The sequence below is a fragment of the Ursus arctos genome, unplaced genomic scaffold (assembly GCF_023065955.2).
Source record: "Ursus arctos isolate Adak ecotype North America unplaced genomic scaffold, UrsArc2.0 scaffold_34, whole genome shotgun sequence".
Taxonomy (NCBI): domain Eukaryota; kingdom Metazoa; phylum Chordata; class Mammalia; order Carnivora; family Ursidae; genus Ursus; species Ursus arctos.
Genome location: NW_026623030.1, coordinates 2,217,118 through 2,235,820, shown reverse-complemented (window position 1 = coordinate 2,235,820; position 18,703 = coordinate 2,217,118). Strand labels below are relative to the sequence as shown.

Sequence of the window (18,703 nt, the reverse complement as noted above, 5' to 3'; positions counted from 1 at the left end):
ACATGCATGGCTGGCAGGAGGGAGAGAAGTCAAATGATGATGTCTACAATGCAAACATCAATCAACAGTTATGCACATATTTAAATTGAGACCTGGTGACAAATACAAACTTACCAGCCAAGTTTAAAGGGAGTACCATGAAGCAGGGAAAATGGGGAAGGACAGACAGCGTAGGAGGGTTGCTGCTTTTCATAATAAACCTCGCAGATCTATTTGCTTTTTCAATGCAAAATAACAGATTTTCTTCCAAAAATGAAGGATATAAAAGTTTTTACAAACCTATTTTGTTAATATATAGTTTTTAAAAGTTTCCAAATTTTGGGGGCACATGCGTGGGTCAGCTTAGAGTCTGCCTTTGGCTCAGGTAATGATCGCGGGATCCTGGAATTGAGCCCTACATCAGGCTCACGGCTCAATGAGCCGCCTTCTCCCTCTCCCTCTGACCGCCCCTTGTGCTCTCTCAAATGAATAAATAAAATCTTTTTTTTTTTAAAGATTTTATTTATTTATTAGAGAGACAGAGACAGTGAGAGCAAGAGCAGGGAGGAGAGGGAGAAGCAGGCTCCCCACCAAGCAGGGAGCCTGACACAGGGCTTGATCCCAGGACCCTAGGATCATGACCTGAGCTGAAGGCAGATGCCCAATGGACTGAGCCACCCAGGCACCCCCTAAATAAAATCTTTATAAAAAATATTTTAAAAGTTTCCAAATTTTTACTGTGCACATTTAATTAAAAACAAACCCATAAATGGGAACTCCACTTTTCAGGATCTAGGTAGGATTACAGCTAGTTTTTATTGCGTGCAGAAGCATGCAAGACTGGTATTCCTGCATGTTTCCCAAGGTAAAACCATATCCGGTCAGATTTTTAGATCTAGGATGCCATTTATGTGTTATGTATAATGTGTTATTACAGTCCTGTTTACTATAAAAGTATAATTTAAGCAGTGACCATGCTAAAATAACATATTCTAGTCCAGGATATCAAAATGTGGCCACAGGTCTACTCAATCAGATCTACCTAGCTTGGGGGGCAAGGGCATTGCTTAAAATGCAGATCCCTGGGCCTCACCCCAGACCAATTAATCAATAATCCCTAAGGGTAGGGCCTTGGAATCTTCATTTCTAACAAGATTCCTAAATTGATGTTGAAAACTACTGCTCTCACTCACTATAGTAATAATTCAATAGTGTTCATTAATAATAAGCCAATAAATCAATGTCTGTAAATCAAGGTCACAGGCAGGGAAGAGGGTAGTGGATATCACAATGTCTACCTCAAAGAATTCCACTTAAAACACTTTAGAGAAATTCCACTCCATATGTAACTCAATGCACAAGTTTCTTTTCTTCTCAGAAACAACACATTAACTCTTGGTCAAACTTCAAACAAATGAACTCTAACTCCATTCACATGAAGTTCATTTGAAACGGTCCCCAGTCCAGGAGCCCCTCCACTGGGGTAGTACAGCCTGCAGGGCCATTAGTGTTCATCCCAATGTGTCAGAGGAGCTGAGACTGCTGGAGCAAGAGGCGCAGAGGCTGCTCTGGGGGATGGGTCTCTGAAGCCTTATTTACGAGCCTGCAGTATCTGACCAACACTGATGCTTATTCCTTAGTTCTTTTTTACAAGAATAATGCAAGGTCTGTTACACTGTGGTAGTGTCATGATTATAAGGCAAAACTTGTTAGAAAATTCCTACTTCATGCCTAGTTAACAGATGTGTTGGGTGTTCTTCTTCTTTTACTACTTGAAAAATGTGTCCCATGAGCAATATTCTAAGGGCAATTAATCAATCCCTATCCCTCTTAATAGTTTTTGCTGTAGCTCATCCTATACTGAACCTGTGACAAGACCTCTTTTCAGTACTTGACTTCAAGTCTGCTTTTCCAATTTCTGTGTTTTTGTCAGTTATTCACTTTGCATACCTTGCCCTCTCTATCTCTGCTACATTAAAAGCCATGACTGTGCCATTGCATGCTGAGATGCTCTGACAAATGCATAAGAATCTGCCCCCACAAATCACCACAAAACTGCTTATGAAGCCAGTGTAGGAGCCACAGATGTTGGCCACTAGGATTCCCTAAATTATCTTTTAATATTAGATTACTTTTGCCAAATGCTAAACCACTAGGGTTTCCAGGCTACAAAGATCAGAATGGTGGACTTTTTCATGGGCCAAGAGCACCCATGCTGTGTTGTTTAAGCTGAGCTGATGATATCTCCACAAAGATTACCTGAACAAAGCACCATACAAATGCTTGTGTCTGAAGACCAATGAGACATCTGTGTGTTCTTGGAGTTTTTCCGAGAGTTTAACCAGCAACTGGCCTGGAACGGTAGCTTAAACTCTTATCAATAACTGTGCTATTTCAAAGTACTGGCATTCTCCCAGGGTATCTTCCTGGGTGTTAAATTTAACCTGCTGCCAAAGCAAACAGAACACCAAACTCCAAAATGAACACACAGTCCTTATTTTTTCAAAAAGAAAAACAGGGGGCACCTGGGTGGCTCAGTTGGTTAAGTGTCCGACTCTTGGTTTTGGCTCAGGTTCTGATCTCAGGGTTGTGAGACTGAGCCCTGCAACCAGCTCAGCATTCAGCATGGAGCCTGCTTGGGTTTCTCTCTCCCTCTCCCTCTGCTCTGCACCCCCAGCATGCTCCCTCTCCCTCTCAAATACATAAATCTTAAAAAAAAAAAAAGAAAAAAAGAAAAAAAGAAAAACAACAAAAAAGACCATCATATTTATTTAGTTTCACATTTCCCCTGATCTAAAGAGAAAGATGTCAAAAGAAAAGCTAGAACATATACATAAGCACACACCCCCTTGAATCCAGATAACCTGAAGGAAAAAATAACGGCAAAGTTCTGTTCAACAGATACATTTATCTTCGCTTCTGGAAAATGTTTCCACGCCCCATTCCACGTCCTCTTCCTCTCGCAGCCACTGAAAGGTGGGAAAGAAAGGACAAGGCCAGGTCAGTGCAGTCAGCGAATGCTCATGCCATGGAGCAGCCAGAGCCCTTGGACTCTGGCACGGGAAGGGACCTGAAAGGCCACCTGGTCCAGCACCATGCCCACCCCATGGCATTTCCTCATTGCATGGGGACTTGTGGCTGGCATCAGAGCTGGAGTGCCTTCCAAAACTCCTGCCTTCCAGTTCAGCACCGCTCTCACCGTGAGGCTGGGAGTCAGGTGTTGAGAGCTAAGGTGGTTTGGGGAGCAAGCCTGAGAACCAGAGAAAAGATGAATTCCCAGCGCTGGCCTATGGTGAGCTAATAAAACACAACAGACGAACTTAATTCACGCTTAAAATTCTGAAACAAATAGTTAAATACTAAACATCTGTTAAATCTGGGTAACAGGTTTTATTATTTTTTGAGCTATTCTGTAATATAAAATGTTTCATAATAGCAAAACAAACAAATAAAACCACTCCCCATACAAAAGGCATACAAGTTGCTGTTCTCTGTGACTCCAAGAGTTCCAGGAGAGGACCAGTGGCTTTGAAGGACAGGTGAAAATGTTCTGATGGCTATTAATTGAAGTCTGACCCGTCTCCTCTTACAGACCCCCTTGAAGATGGAGGAAAGTCATGCAAGAGCCCAGCCACTTGCTGGAAAGAACCAGAGCAAGGGACTGATGGGGGCGCAGATGGCTTGGGCCCGGGGAAACTCAGTGCCAAACGCACTGCCAAGTGCCTTCTAGTGCACAGCTACTGGGTTGCACCTTTTATTAGACAAGATGGTGCAGTTACACAGTGACAATGAGGGCAGCCCTTCCCCGAGAAAGCAGAGAGAACAGCAGTTCTAGTAGGAAAACCAGTATTCCTGAAAACCATTCCTTCACCACAACAAAAGGTCCAGAGCCTACGGTTCTACAAATGCCACTTACCTGTGAAGGGCAAGGAGATTCTCCGATTAGTTTTTTTGAAGGACCTCTTCAAGGATTACTCTATTGCACCTTTAAACTCAAAAACTACCTCATGTATAAAATATGCACAGCAACAAAAGATACTGACGGAGAATCCAGTGACTTCCCCGCACTGTAAATCTTAACCGATACTCAGGTATTTTCTATGAATGCACTTGCTTCCTGGATATTCAACATGGCAGAGCTTTTCACAGACCCAAAGATAAAACCTCTGACTGGGCTAATCCAAAAGAAAGGCCAGACTAAGGAAGGTCACTGGATCACTGGGGACATTCTAAAAGGAAGGATTTATTTTCAAATATAAGAATATTTGAAAACAGAAGTCCAGTCCCTTTAATGGGTAAAGATGGCTTAAACCTGCTTATTTCTTATATGAAAATGGATCCCTACCGTCAGCATTTCCCCCCACTTATGCTGGATGTCAATAAACTCCCCCAGCTCTCTGGGAACTGTTGCCCCACTGCTTCAGGGGTCAGCTAATCCACACCACAATACCCTTGCTCAGAGCAAGCCTCCCCCAGACTTCTCGGGCAGAATTTCTGGAAACAAAGGGGCCTCCTAGAAATTCAGTATAGGAGACTTATCCACTCTCTCATTTAAGATAGGAGTCCCCTTCTTCTTTCTAAGGAGGCACTTTGGATTTTGCATAGGCCCTATGAATGTGATCAGGCGAGGCAAGACAGAGAAGACATGACAAAGCCCCCAGCCGCTCACAGCGGGGGCTCCAAGACTGCAGGGTGGCGGTGTGTGGAGATGGCTGAAGTCCAAGTCCACCCCTATGCCCAGGGAATTGACAGGGCCCTTTCCTAAAAGATACAGGACCAACACATATGTTAAAACCAGTGCAAGAGGAGCACATACCTTGGGCCTTCAGAATAGCAGCTTTTCCCCGACCAGCCCCTGAGCCTTGGTTTTTATTTTTCATGCTCTTTAACATGGGCGCATTTTTCAGCATGTCAGGCAAAATTAGAAAGCGGATCTTGCTGCCACGGATGTACACCTGCTCCAGCTGTGCCACTCGACCGTCTCTGTATGTGACTGTGATGTTGGACATCTGGAAGGGAATCACCAGCTCATCAGTAAGGGCCAACAGCACCAGCAGAGAACAAGGGCACACAAAGAGGGGGAACCTCGGCTGGTGGTAGGGGAAGTCTACAAAGGCACAAACTAACGTCATGAAATAAAGGAGCCAGGCATAGCACTTTACATATTTGGTCCTCACAGCACCTCGTGGATAGGTTATGGGTATTCCCATTTTTTACAGATTAAAAAACCCTAAAGCACTTGTCCAAAGTCCAACAGCCAGAATGATAGGATCCAGACTCAAATCCAGCTGGCCTGACTCCAGAGCCCTAACTCTACTATACTGCCTCCCTTGCCAGCAGGTGAAAGGTTCTCAACGGTGGAAAAACTCTAATTGAAACAGCTTTCAACTGCTTGTCCAAACCCTGTCCTGTCCTGCATCTGCCTGGCACACACACTGCAAAGGCACCATGAAGGTCACGAGTGTGAACCAGAGGCAGCTCTTATCCTCTCACAGTGCACATTCAAAAGGTGGGACAGAGCCCCTCTAGCTTCAATGACTAGGGACTGAAAGCTATAGGTGGCAGTGCCTGTACAAAGGGCTCAGAATATTGGGAGAGGTGTGAGGCAAGAGCCTGCACCGAGGGACCGGACACTTGGGCAAGAACCTATAGGATACAAGGACTGGAGCAGAGCAAGTGGGAGAGGAGACAAAGTTATCATCTTGGGAGACTATGGGGGTCACTCATTTGCGGACAGAGGGAGAGTGGATAGGATTAAGGTAGCACTGATCTTTGGAAAGATCAACATGCCAACATGGATAAACTGTGGGATGGAGAGACAGGGAGCACAGAGGTGAGACAAGCCAGCAGACAGGCTTGGCATAGGAAGGGGACCCAAACCTGCCAGTGCCAACCTCAACAGGCACCACGTTTACCACAAAAAGTAGCTTATTTTGAGTGTTCTGGATGAAACTGTATATAATTTATTCAGAATAGGTCAAAGACCACACTGTAGAGAGAGGGGTTCTCCCCAGATTTCTGACTGGCTTGTTGTCACCTTATGCTCACTCTTTTCTTCAAAGTGCTAACCGGCCACCCAGTCTCTGCTTGAGCACCCAGTTTGCAAAAAGACTAGTGCTCTAGGGCCATCCTCGCTGTATCTGCGCAGTTGGAATGGTTTGTAGAGCTTCAACCCACTGCCCCGTTCCACCCTCAGAGGTAACAGGGCTCAAGTTTCCCATAATCTTTTGTTCCAGGCTCAACATCCCCAGTTTCTTAACAATCTTCCACACAGGTCCTTGCCATCCTGTTCTTGCCTCAAATACCATAACCTCTGGGGGCACCTGAGTGGCTCAGTCAGTGTCTGACTTCAGCTCAGGTCATGATCTTGGGGTCCTGGGATCAAGCCCCGCATCGGGCTCCTCTTCCAGTAGGGAGTCTGCTTGTCCCTCTGCCCCCCCACCCCGCTTGTGCTCAGTCTCTCTCTCAAATTAAAATAAAAAACAAAAAGAGTACCATAACTTCCAGTGCCACAACTGAACGTGAAGTAAGATTAACAAAGCCGACTTTTATTGAACACTTGCTAGTATCACAGGCAATTTCACACCATAACTCCTGTAAATCAAACAATTCTACAAGATAGATATCATTGCCATCCCCACTAGAGATGAAGAGGCACAGCCACCAGAGGCAGGCCTGTCCTTCGAGGCCAGGCTCTTACCCACTCTCTATTCTCCTGCCTAAGGTCACACTGCCTGTGTGGCCTACACGGCACCTGACCCAGATGTATCTAACTGTAAACCCATACATCAGATCACCACTTACCTCCTCAAAAAGTTAAGGAGCAAATTAAATGAGACAAGTATGTCTAAATGCTGTTCCTATTACCGAGCATATATTAGAAGCTCAGTAAACAGTGAATCTAAATGACAGTCAAGACATCTGTTTTGGAGGCTGTGCTACTGCTAAGCTACTTCTCCTCCAGCACATTCCAGTACATCTCACCCCTTCCTCTGCTACGACCTCCCCAACCCACTTTGAGAATCCCTGACAGAGGGTATTCTGTGAGATCAACAAGACAAACTGTTTTCACAAATGGATGTGTCCTGGCTGAAGCAGGAAAGGGTCCAGTATCAACTGATTCCTATGATAACCCTAATTATGACCAGATCGGCTACTGTTCTCATGCGCTCCCCTGCAGCACCAGCAGAGAAATGGCTGCACTGTGTATAAAGCCCCACAGTCCCGCCCACCTGCACAGCTTGTTAATAAGCCCAAGCTATGTCTGCATCATAAGCCAAAGGCAACAACTTGAGTGAACTAGGTTTCAGTGAAGTCAGGTAGGAACACCCACTTCATTCACCTTTTCCACTTTCCCAAACAGCCATAATGAAACATAGATAGCATAAACCAGGTGCCCAACTGAAATGACATCTTGTTGGGGAGACAGAAGATCTTAGTACAATCAAAACTGTGGGAATTTCCTCACACAAACAGGGCCAAGAGGAGAGCACTACCTCCAGGGCTGTAAAGCAATGCTGGGGTGCTCTGGGGTCATCAATCACAACATCCCTGTTGTGGGGCACACAGCAAGTGCTCAACGAATGTGTGTGGTACCCTCCCCTATGCTCCCCTACCCTACCATTAATAGCAGAGCCTCCCTCTTTTGTTCTGATCCCTTCTACTCATCTTCTTGCCTGAAATCTGACAGTCAGAATGAGGGTCTGACACTTCCAGAAGCAACACGACCTAGAAGGTTTACTATACACCTCATCTTCAGAGACTATGGTTGAGATCAGAGATTTGGGACTCAGAGACTTGGGTTTAGATCTGCTTCTTCCATGCTTGGCCACCCTGGGCATCTGGAAGCTTGTCCTCAGAGAGGTCCTGTGATAAATGAAAGATCTATTGTACATAAAAAACACTAGCACAGTGCCTGGTACAGAATAAGCATGCAATGGATGGCAGTTTCTGGTGCAACTTTTTCCCCCCCTTTAAGTGATTTATTTTAGAGAGAGAAAGAGAGAGAGTGCACACGCTCAAAGGGTAGGGGGGAGGGGCAGAGGGAGAGAATCTTCAAGCAGAAACCCCCCCCCACCCCTGAGTGCAGAGCCTGACATGGGGCTTGATCTCATGACCCTGAGATCATGACCTGAGCTGAGCCGAAACCAAGAATGGGATACTTAACCGACTGTGCCACCTAGGCACCCCATGAATGGAAATTTCTGGTACTACTAAGCACATAGCCTTTTGGAGACAGATCTTAGCTTGACAAGTTAAACTAAGACTTTTAAAATATTAAATAATACCCAGATCTTGGTTTTTAAATTCTACTCCCAACCAAAAAGAAACCATGGCTACCTGAAGAAATGGCTGATTCCAGAGCTGGGTTAGGAAAGTTTTATAAAAGATGAGCCTGCAACAAACATCTTATTCCAGAAGGTTAAGGATGTGCTCCCCCAAAATGGCCAGGGGACACCAAAAGGACACAAAAGGAGTCAGCTTCTGGACAAATCTGGGATAAATCAATCAAAATAATAATAGTAACAAATTATAACCCATTTAATGAAACAGAAACTCATGAGCCTATACTGATAATAAATGAATGAATAAATGGGGAATAAGTGAAGGCTCTTCCATATTGTAGACCTAGTAAATACAGAAAGAATGATGGAGTTAAAAACAAAAACCATTCTGGGGCGCCTGGGTGGCACAGTGGGTTAAACAACAGACGCTTGGTTTCGGCCCAGGTCGTGATCTCAGGGTTGTGATATTGAGCCCCACTCAGTGGAGTCTGCTTGAGATTCTCTTTCCCGCTCCCTCTGCCTCTCCCCACCCTGGCACTCGCTCACTCTCTCTCAAATAAATAAATAAATCTTAAAAAGTAAAAAAAAAAAAAAAAAAATTCTTTTGCAACCATAATGGTAAAAAGATTCAAGCAAGAACCTTCACTGGATGCTAAATGGGGGGGTGGTGGAGGGGGTGATGAGAAACAGAATACTCACAAGATATTTACTTAAAGAACGTCCTTCGCAAAATTCTTATTAGTTGCTAAAGGAAAAAGAACGTACAGTGGAGAGACCACACAATGCTTCAACCAAATTATCAAGGTTAACATCACCAACAAGGGGCAAACAAGTGTTTTGGGCCTCCTAGTGACACCCCGAGGAGAAGTCATCACGTACACAGTAACAGCCAAAACAACACAAACAAAAACAAATCCCGAATCCAATCATGAGGAAACACCAGAGAAACCCCAATTAAAAGACATTCTAAAACAAGTAACTGGTCATTATTCTTAAAAAATGACAATGCTATGAAAAGCAAAAGCAGAAGAACTGTCCCAGACCAAAGAAGCACAAAGCAAGCTGATAACTAAGTGCAATACATGATTCCCCCAATTGAATGGTACAGAGAGGAAAACACTGCATATATAGATAACATACAGATAAGTACTTTTTCATTCTAGCTAGAGACCGCAGTTTTCTGAGTCATGTGAGGGCTTCTCTCAGGTTATCATTTTTACAGAAAGAAATCATGCACAGGCCATTTTCCCATAGACCATTATTCTATAAACAAAAAAATAGGGTTTGAACAGTCCAGTCAGTGATGGGGTGGTCACGCTAAGGCCCCAAAAGCACCATTCTGGCTCCAGCAGAGTCTCTGAACTCCGCCACTCTCTCCCACCAAAATTTCCAAGGATTATGCTGCTTTAAGAAGTGAAATTTTGGGTTTGACCATTTACCCTTTTCTTTTATCTAATTTTTGGAGTCTTTTTGTTTTATTGAGATATAACTGATATATAACATTGTGTAAGCTTAAAGTATACAGTATACTAATTTGATACATTTATATTATAATGACTGCCACTGTAGCATTAACTTCTCTATCACGTCATATAATTGTCATTTCTTCTAGTGATGAGAACAACTAAGATCCTGTATTTCAGCAAGTTTAATGCTTGTAATAGTTTTGTTGCCTCTAATTACTGCACTGTGTATCAGAACCCCAGGACTTTACCTACTAGCTGCATACCCTCTTCTTTTTAAATAATCTTTACTGTGCTTCATGATCATAAACTTAAAACATATTTTAACTTATAAAGTGGAAAAAAAAGGTTTTATTTTTTCCACAAACATTTTAATCCCCCATGGGGCACCTGGCTGGCTGAGTCGGAAGAGCATGGAACTCTTGATCTCAGGGTCATGAGTTCAAGCCCCAAGGTGGGTATAGAGATTACTAAAAAAAAAATTAAAAATTAATTTAAAAAAGACATATGTATTTATTTATTGGGGCTCTGTCACCTATAGATAATGCCACATCCTACAGCACTGGCTAGGAGATTATGCTTGCCTTGCAGCTGTGGGGTACAAAGCAGGAGGACAAGACTCCCTGCCTTCCCAGCCAAACCTCATACATACATACATACATACATATATGTATATGTATACACACACACATCAATAAAATCATGATATGTATCAATAAAAACTTAAAAAAATGTTTTTAATCCCATTTAATCCCATTAATTAAAAAAAGATAACTACTCACTTTGGTTTTGCTCAAAAACTTAATGCATTTTTATATAATTTGGCTTTACTTCTATAAAACTAGGAACATAGTGTGGAGTTTAGTATTTTTCCCCACTTAGGTCAACAGCATTTTCCCATGACATTAAATATTCTTCCATGATACTTGGCTGGATGAATAATATTCTTTGTAATGTACCTTAATTTGTTTAATCATAATTTATTTAACTCATTAGAAATGTTTGCTATTTTTAGGTTTTCATCGTTAAAAACAGCACTGCAGGGGCGCCTGGGTGGCTCAGTCAGTTAGGTGTCTGACTCTTGGTTTCAGCTCAGGTCAGACCTAGGCTTTGAGGGATCAAGTCCTGCGTTAGCCCTGTGTGGGGCTCCATGCTCAGCAGGGAGTCTGCTTGGGATTTTCTCTCTCTTCCTCTCCCTCTGCCTCCCCACCTTTGTGCTCTAAAATAAATAAATAAATCTTAAGAAAAAAATAAAAATAAAAACAGCACTGCACTAGAAACGATTTTTAGAAGTAGAACTACAGCACCAAAGGGCAGGAACTTTTCTATGTTGACGTATGTTAAATGTGTTTTCCAGAAAGGATTTAACAATCCTTCTACTACCAGACTAGTAAGGAACCCTTGGTAGAATTACTAATTTTATTTTGTTATCTTGTAAGTTTAGAAATTTTTACTGTTTCCCAATTTGCATGTCTAAATATTAATAAGGCCATTATTTTTGTATGTTAAATGTCCATTTTACATATTTTTCTTCTGTTAATTAGCCATTTTATGACTTGGGTCCTTTTAATTGGGAAATTAACATTTTTGACTTGCAAAAACTATTTATATGCTTAAATACAGTAAACTTTCATCATAAAAATATTATGAGATGGCCTAAATGTCTGAATACTGCTGAGCTAGGAGAACACTTGTAGTATTCACTAAGACGCTACAAGAGAACCTCCAGGAACCCTTCACACTGGATACCTAATAAAATCCACAGCCATAAAAGTTACCCCCAAAAGGTTACATAAATATAGGCTAGTCTGTAAGATCAAAATAATGTGCTTATTTCTACTCATAATTCCTCACCTTAAAGCTTTTTGGTTTTTAATATTTTATCAAATATCTGACTAGAAGTATTCTTTCTTAAGAAATATGTATGTTTTTTATTTTGAAGAAAACCCCCTTCATTCCCTCGTTGACATTCAATAAAAACAGGATGCTTCAAAACCATGGTAATTACACATAACCAAGAACAGAAACTACCCCATTTGGGGACCTCTAGTTTTAAATCATCCATACTCAGGTTGGGCAAGAGATGTGATACACTCCTCCATCAAGTCCCATCTCTGCTACAAACAAAAATCAGCTCAAGAAAACCACATGGAGAGCCACAGGGCCCTCAGGAGATGCTCGCAGCAGCACTTGCAGGGCTCTGTCACCTATAGATGATGCCACATCCTACAGCACTGGCTCACAGATTATGTCTGCCTTGCAGCTGTGCGGTACAGAGCGGGAGGACAAGACCCCCTGCCTTCCCAGCCAAACCTAGGATGCAAAGAAATATCTACACCCTCTGACCCTATGAGCACCATCTCAAGGACTTCATCCTAGGATTAATGCTTGCATAGATGACATCTGCATTGTCAAAAAAGGGCTGTGGTAACAGGCTACATTAAAAATATCAGAGGAACTCAAAAAGATGTATTTTGTATGGGGATGTTGGTGATGACATTATCTAATAGTATCAGACTGCATCTCTTTCATCAGGGCCCAGGGGAAAAAATGTCTCCCACATCTGAACGCCAGGGAAAACCATACAACTGGTATTTTATCGTAAGCACACTATGCACCTTAGAACTGCTGATTTCCCTCTGCCAGGCCTCTAAGTAGCTTAGAACAGAATATCCTTTTTTTTTTTTTTTTCTTTTTAAAGATTCCATTCATTTATGTGACAGAGAGACAGCCAGCAAGAGAGGGAACACAAGCAGGAGGAGTGGGAGAGGAAGAAGCAGGCTCCCAGCGGAGGAGCCCGATGTGGGGCTTGATCCCATAACGCCAGGACCACGCCCCGAGCCGAAGGCAGACGCCCAATGACTGCACCACCCAGGCGCCCCAGAACAGAATATCCTTTTATTAAACGTACAAGGGTTCAGGTTTACATTGCTGGGTACTAAGACTGCCTGCCTGGCTTCATTTCATAGTCTACCCCAAGCTACCTGCACCCTGATCTATCTGTCCATTTTTACCTTATCATATGATTTTTTATAAACCACCTCTAACTTTTCTTTTTCTTTACAGATTTTATTTATTTATTTGAGAGACAGCGAGCACGCATGTGTGAGAGAGAGAGAGAGAGAGAACAAGTGGGGGAGCAGAGGGAGAAACAAACTCTCCACTGAGCAGGGAGCCCGATGTGGGGCTCGATCCCAGGAACCTGAGATCATGACCTGACCCAAAGACAAACGCTTAACCAACTGAGCCATCCAGGCACTCCCCCCCCACCTCCAACTCTTTTTGAAAGCAAACAGAGTAAAAAGCAAATACCAGAAACCAAAGACACGTTCCCGGGGGAAAAAAAAAGTCCATGCCAATCGTGGTTGCGGTGAGACACTCTTACCTGTTTTCCAAATCTTCGTAGTGTGTGACCCACCACACTTTCATAATAAAAAATAGGGGCACTGCGTGGCTCAGTCGGTTGGGCAGCCAACTCTTGATTTCAGCTCAGATCATGATCTCAGGGTCGTGACACGAGCCCCGTGTCAGGCTCCACACTCAGCTGAGATTCTGCTTCAGGATTCTCTCTCGCCCTCTGCCCCTCCCCCCACTCTCTCCTGCAAGTGCACATGCTCTCTCTCTAAAATAAATAAATCTTTAGAAACAACAAAAGTTATTAAAACCCAACATCGAATGGCAAACACTAAACTCCAGCTCTGCTGTCCTCTAGCAGAGGCTAGAAAGTGCTAAGGGGATGCTTTCACCCCCAAAGGGCCAGGAAGGAAGGAAAGCAGTGGGAACTGCAGGAGCCATTGGCCTTACACATCCTGGGGAGATCTGTGAATGAACTGTGCTAGGTGTACCGCAGTATATCCATCTGTGCCATAGTCTGCTGGTTTTTATTCAGTGAGCCAGGCTCAGGTAAACCCAGCCAAGCCTCAGCATCTGGGCACAGGCAGTGTTATGGGTTGAATCCTAACTGTCTCAATTCATCTGCTGAAGTCTTAACCCCCCAGTATCTGAAAATGTGACCATATTTAGAGACTGGATCTTTACAGAGATAACTGACCTTAATTCAATGTGACTTGTGTCCTTATAAGAGATCAGGATACAGATCCACATAGAAAGAAAACCATGTGAAGATACAGGAAGGAGAGAGACCTGGAACAGATCCTTCCTTCATGGCCCTCAGAAGAACCAACCCTGTGACACACCTTGATCTCAAATCTCTTGCCTCCAGAACGCTGAGGGAATAAATATGCTTGTTTAAGCCACCCAATGTGAAACTTTGTTATGACAGTCCTAGCAGATTAACATAAGCCAGAAGCAAGTGACTGGCTCCCCCCATATGACATGCATTCACTCATTTATTCCGCACTATAATGCTGAGGCTGAGGTGTTATTTTTATTCCTGACTTAGAAAGAAGGGAACAGAAGGTGACGGAGGTCCAAAGCTTGACCCAAGTCACACAAGGTAATGGGCTGCAACCTGATTCCAGATCTATCACCAAGCTGTGTGCTTTATATCACACTGGCTATATTTGAGAGACCATCGATGTCATCTGGTCAGACACCCTCACATTACAAATGGGCAGTCTAAGGTCCTGGAAACTCAGTAAGTTGTCCAAATAGCTGAATAAACACATTAAGATGTCTTACCCCCAGCCTTGAATTCTACTCACCAAAACAAAGTACCTCAAAATGGATGAGGATGCCTTAAACCAGAGGACTGGATCTGACAGGGGTGCCTCACAAAGACAAGGTAAGCAAAGCCCCACAGGACCTTTAGAGAGCTCACACCATCTACCTGTATGGCATCAACACTGAAGAGAGAAACCTGCAGTCACTAGATATCTATCTCCCTGAGCCAGGGAACTGACCCCACCGGTCAGCCTGGCAGGAAGATGATGCTCAAAGCTACAGCAAGATCACAAGTAAACAAGTGAACCCTGCAAAGCAACAGATAGGACTCCTGATCTGTAGTGTGATCTTAGGGAAGTCACTTTCCTTTTCTGACCGACCTTCGGTTTTCTCACCTAGAAAACGTTAACAGAAACTACACGTGGACATGTATAATGTGCATGGTGCAGAACTAGCTGCTGCAGATACATAACTAATCTGATCTGTAGAACGGCCCCAAGATGTGGGTGCCATCCCTATGGCGGTCTTCAGAATGCACTGCTCAGATCTCCCCTCAAGGGTCGTCCGGCTATGAAGCATGCAGGGAGCTGACAGTTTCCAGCTGCCACCTATGGGAACCATCACAGCATTCACCCTGAAGGCACTGTCTCTCCAGGCTGCCAGCCAATGACTGTGGGGATCCTAGAGCCAGGCCATTTCTGCCCCATGCAAGACTTTTCTAATGAGTAACTCCTGCTGGCTGAGACTTCCTCAGAGATATGCTGTGGTCTAAGGCTCTTCCCACTCAATCCTGTCTTTTCCCTCTCCTTTCACCAGCACCAGATCAGTATAGATTGAAAGCTCTCTTGGCTATTCCTACTCCCTCTCCTATATCCTTCATCATCATTTCCCCCAATAAACCTCTTGCACAATTCTGCCTTGGCAACTATGTCTCAGAGGACATAAAGTAACACCATTCCCATTTTAGAGACAAGGAAACTGAAGCAATTAACATGATCAAGGTCAGATAATTAGGATCCAAATCCACATCTCTGATTCTGAAGCCCAAGTTCTAAACTGATGATTTAAAGAACAAAGGAGAAAGTGTGCTGATACACCTTGCCAAAGCAATGCTACACAAATTCATGTAACTCTTAGCAAAATGCAAAATAGTGCCACGGGAAGGACACAGTATGAGGAAGCTGCTCCAATGTTTGTTAGCAGAAGGACATTCAGTAGATGAAGTCTTTTTTTTTTTTTTTTACAGATTTTATTTATTTATTTGACAGAGACAGACAGCCAGCGAGAGAAAGAGAACACAAGCAGGGGGAGTGGGAGAGGAAGAAGCAGGCTCCCAGCCGAGGAGCCCGATGTGGGACTCGATTCCGGAACGCTGGGATCACGCCCTGAGCCGAAGGCAGACGCTTAACAACTGTGCCACCCAGGCGCCCCAGTAGATGAAGTCTTTTAATCTTATTCTCCCTATTTTATGGATGACAAAACTATCACCGAACCTGCTAACCTCACAAGGTAGTTGCTATAATCAAAAGAGACTCCCCCTCCAAGAAAGACGGAAAATAAACATGGTATGTGAGTGGAAGATGCCACTAACTGCAAAGCAGTTACGCAAACATGTAGGGCAAATGGAGAATGGCCGTGAACCTGACAGATTCTACCAAAGGGAGTAGTGCTACTTCTTTTAAACAAGTCCCCAAAATATGGGAGGAGATGATCATAGGATGGAGAAAACAAAGGTAAATATTCCAAACTTCTAAATGGCTCTTATTTATGCCCACATCTACAGCAACTATTAACAGCGCCTGGCACACATTAGGCACGCCATAAATAACCGTTCAAGGAAAAGAACTTCAAAAAGATCTCCAATCACTATCTTTCTGTGCTCCAAGAGAGGCCCAAGCTTCCCCCGTAACCTCACATGGAAAGCAGGATACCTGGCAGTTCATGTTGTCCTCCGCCTCAATGAGCTTCCCACGATACACCTCACCAGTGTTTGTCTCACACGTCACGATGTGACCCTCAGCCTCATGTAGGACTTTAATCGGCACACCAATAGACATCTTGGCAGGAAAGGAGTTCTACAGTGAGAGAGACAAGTTAGTTCATCCTTCAGGGCCGAGGAAGCCATGTGGTACACATCATGCCTCCCTTAAGGCCTGACACTCCATAAAACTTAGAATGGCAAAGCTGCCATTTTCCACAGAAAAAATAAGAGTTTAATTCTGAGGAACCCATTTGGCAAATACATGCAAGGTGTGGGATGGTGAAGAATGGAGAGGGAAAGCTAATGGGATGAGAAGAAAGTACCTTCCATCTTCCTCCCAGAAATCAAACGCCTCCTTATCAAATAACCAGTAACCAATACTGTGTGTGTGTTGGGAGACAGGGGATTGAAATGTACATGCCTTACGATGTATTTGCCAACCCACAGCTGTAGGTGACACCAACTGCAGAGCCCACAATATAGACCTGGACTGTCCAATACAGTAGCCACAGTCCACACGTAGCTATTTAAACTAAACTTAAAGTGAAATAAAATGAAAATTAAATATTCACTCCCTCAGTCACATTGGCCACATTTCAAGAGGTCAATGGCCTTGGGCTAGTGGCTAAAGTACCAGGCAATGCATATATAGACCAAAGGATCCAGGCAAATCTAGAAGACACTGCATTTAATTCGACTCATTAAGTACCCATTGATTCTCCACTTCTTCAAGGTTAAATAGAAAATAAAGTGTTCACAAAGGGACAACGTGCTATAAGCAGGAAATGTTTGGAGGAAAAACGTTATCAGGGAAATCACCTGATTTCATGTAAATAAAAGGAACAAGCAGCGGATTTCACATTCCCAGATGAGCAACGAATGAAGGTTGGAACACATCGTGTTTAAGAGGCAAACATGAGGTTGGGAAAGACAGGCTCCCCTGGTGAAGGAGCCTTAGGAGTTTGGATTTTATGCTGAAGACAGTGGGGAACTACCGCAGAATTATAGGTAAGGAATGATCCGATAAAAAGGCAGCAGCACTTACAAATGGATCAAACACGGTTTATTTATTTTTTTTTCAAGCAGTTTAGAAGGAAACTTGATAAAGCTTCTGTAACAATATGGAAAGCATGAGAGGACCAGTACCTGAAAGGGGAATGGTGGCAGTGATGCAAACAACTTTGAAAAAGATTACCCAGATAGGAAGGACTTGGGGGAAAGAGGCAGCCAGAAATGATTTCAAGACCGTTGCCTGTATGTGCGGAAAAACATGGCCTGGAGTCGTACGCAAAACGAAGAGCATATACTTTGGGGAAAAGCTAATGAGAACTCACTTCCAGGCGCTAGTGAGGCAACGCTGGTGTTTGACCGCGGCTTCCCGCTCTTCTCCCTCCCCGAACCTCCCAGAGTTCCTCGGCAGCGAGTCCTTCTCCAGCCCCAGACCCCTCACGGGTGCTTCGGATCTACCCTCGCCTGCCCCCAGCCTCACCTCACCGGCTCCGGCCTACTCTTCCTTTCCGATACGGCAGCAAAACTAGCGACTGCAAAGGCGTGAGCCAAGCCAATGGCGGGTCTCGTGCTCCCAGAATACCACGCGTTCCCAAAATGCTGCGCGCAGGGCCCGGCCCCTTCCTTTTCTTAGTGGTGTGCGCGGTCTTGTCTTTGCTTCCTTCTCACTCTGCCGGCTGGAAAACGGGGACTCGACTACGATAGTTCCGGCCCCGGAAGACAGAGCGGGTGACAGGGCTCAGGTGCCGCCGGAAACACTGATCCTCAGGCCGTCAAAGGGGCGTAGGGGGCTCGCGTTTCCAAGCATCTCACACCAGGGACAGGCTGGACGGCAAGGCGGTGATCTGGGGCTTGGGCCCTCGGATCGGGGGCAGAAGACAGTGGAGCTGAGGGCCAGGACCTACCCTCACAATTTAACCTTTGGAATCCGGCACCACCAGGTAAGGGGCGCCCTCAGCAAGGCGAGGTATCTCACCGTACGGATAGAGAAACAGGTTTAGAGTAGAGCGGGGGCCGTCCCTCGGCCGTCCCTCAAGGAAGTCGAAGTAGTGTTAGGTCTCCTGGAGCCCCGGGGTGTACGGATAGGACCTGGCCTGGGGCTCGCAGAGAAGTGAGGCCAGGGAGAGACGGAGTTTGCTAAGGTGAGGAGTCTCTGGGGAACCAGTGCTGGTGGAAAGGCAGGGCTTCGGGGCCGCGCTCAGGCAAAGGGCGGAGCTTCCGGGGAACCGTGGCGTGAAAGGGCCTGCGCGTCTACGCGAGGCGTGGGGAAAGGGGCGGGGTTACCAGAAGCGGAGACTGCCAATGGCCAGGACCCGCTTAGATCTGGAGGCTGGGGGCCTCTAGGAATAGAAGTCGGGGGAAAA

General features: G+C 44.6%; 1 protein-coding gene across 2 annotated transcripts; it reads right to left on the bottom strand.

Annotated features, from left to right (window-relative positions):
- Nucleotides 1–2,723: 2,723 nt before the first annotated feature.
- On the bottom strand, nt 2,724–18,545 carry SNRPD3 (small nuclear ribonucleoprotein D3 polypeptide). Of its 2 annotated transcripts, XM_026487863.4 has the most exons (4): nt 17,821–18,545; nt 16,282–16,425; nt 4,796–4,988; nt 2,724–2,948 (listed from the first exon to the last, which is right to left on the bottom strand). In XM_026487863.4, the coding sequence occupies exons 2-4, from the start codon at nt 16,405–16,407 to the stop codon at nt 2,887–2,889; spliced, it is 381 nt and encodes a 126-aa protein (XP_026343648.1). In that variant the 5' UTR covers nt 16,408–16,425; nt 17,821–18,545; the 3' UTR covers nt 2,724–2,886. The 2 variants fall into 2 exon arrangements, with proteins under 2 accessions (XP_026343648.1, XP_057161790.1); XM_057305807.1 differs by having other exon boundaries at nt 2,724–4,988; nt 17,826–17,950.
- Nucleotides 18,546–18,703: the final 158 nt, after the last annotated feature.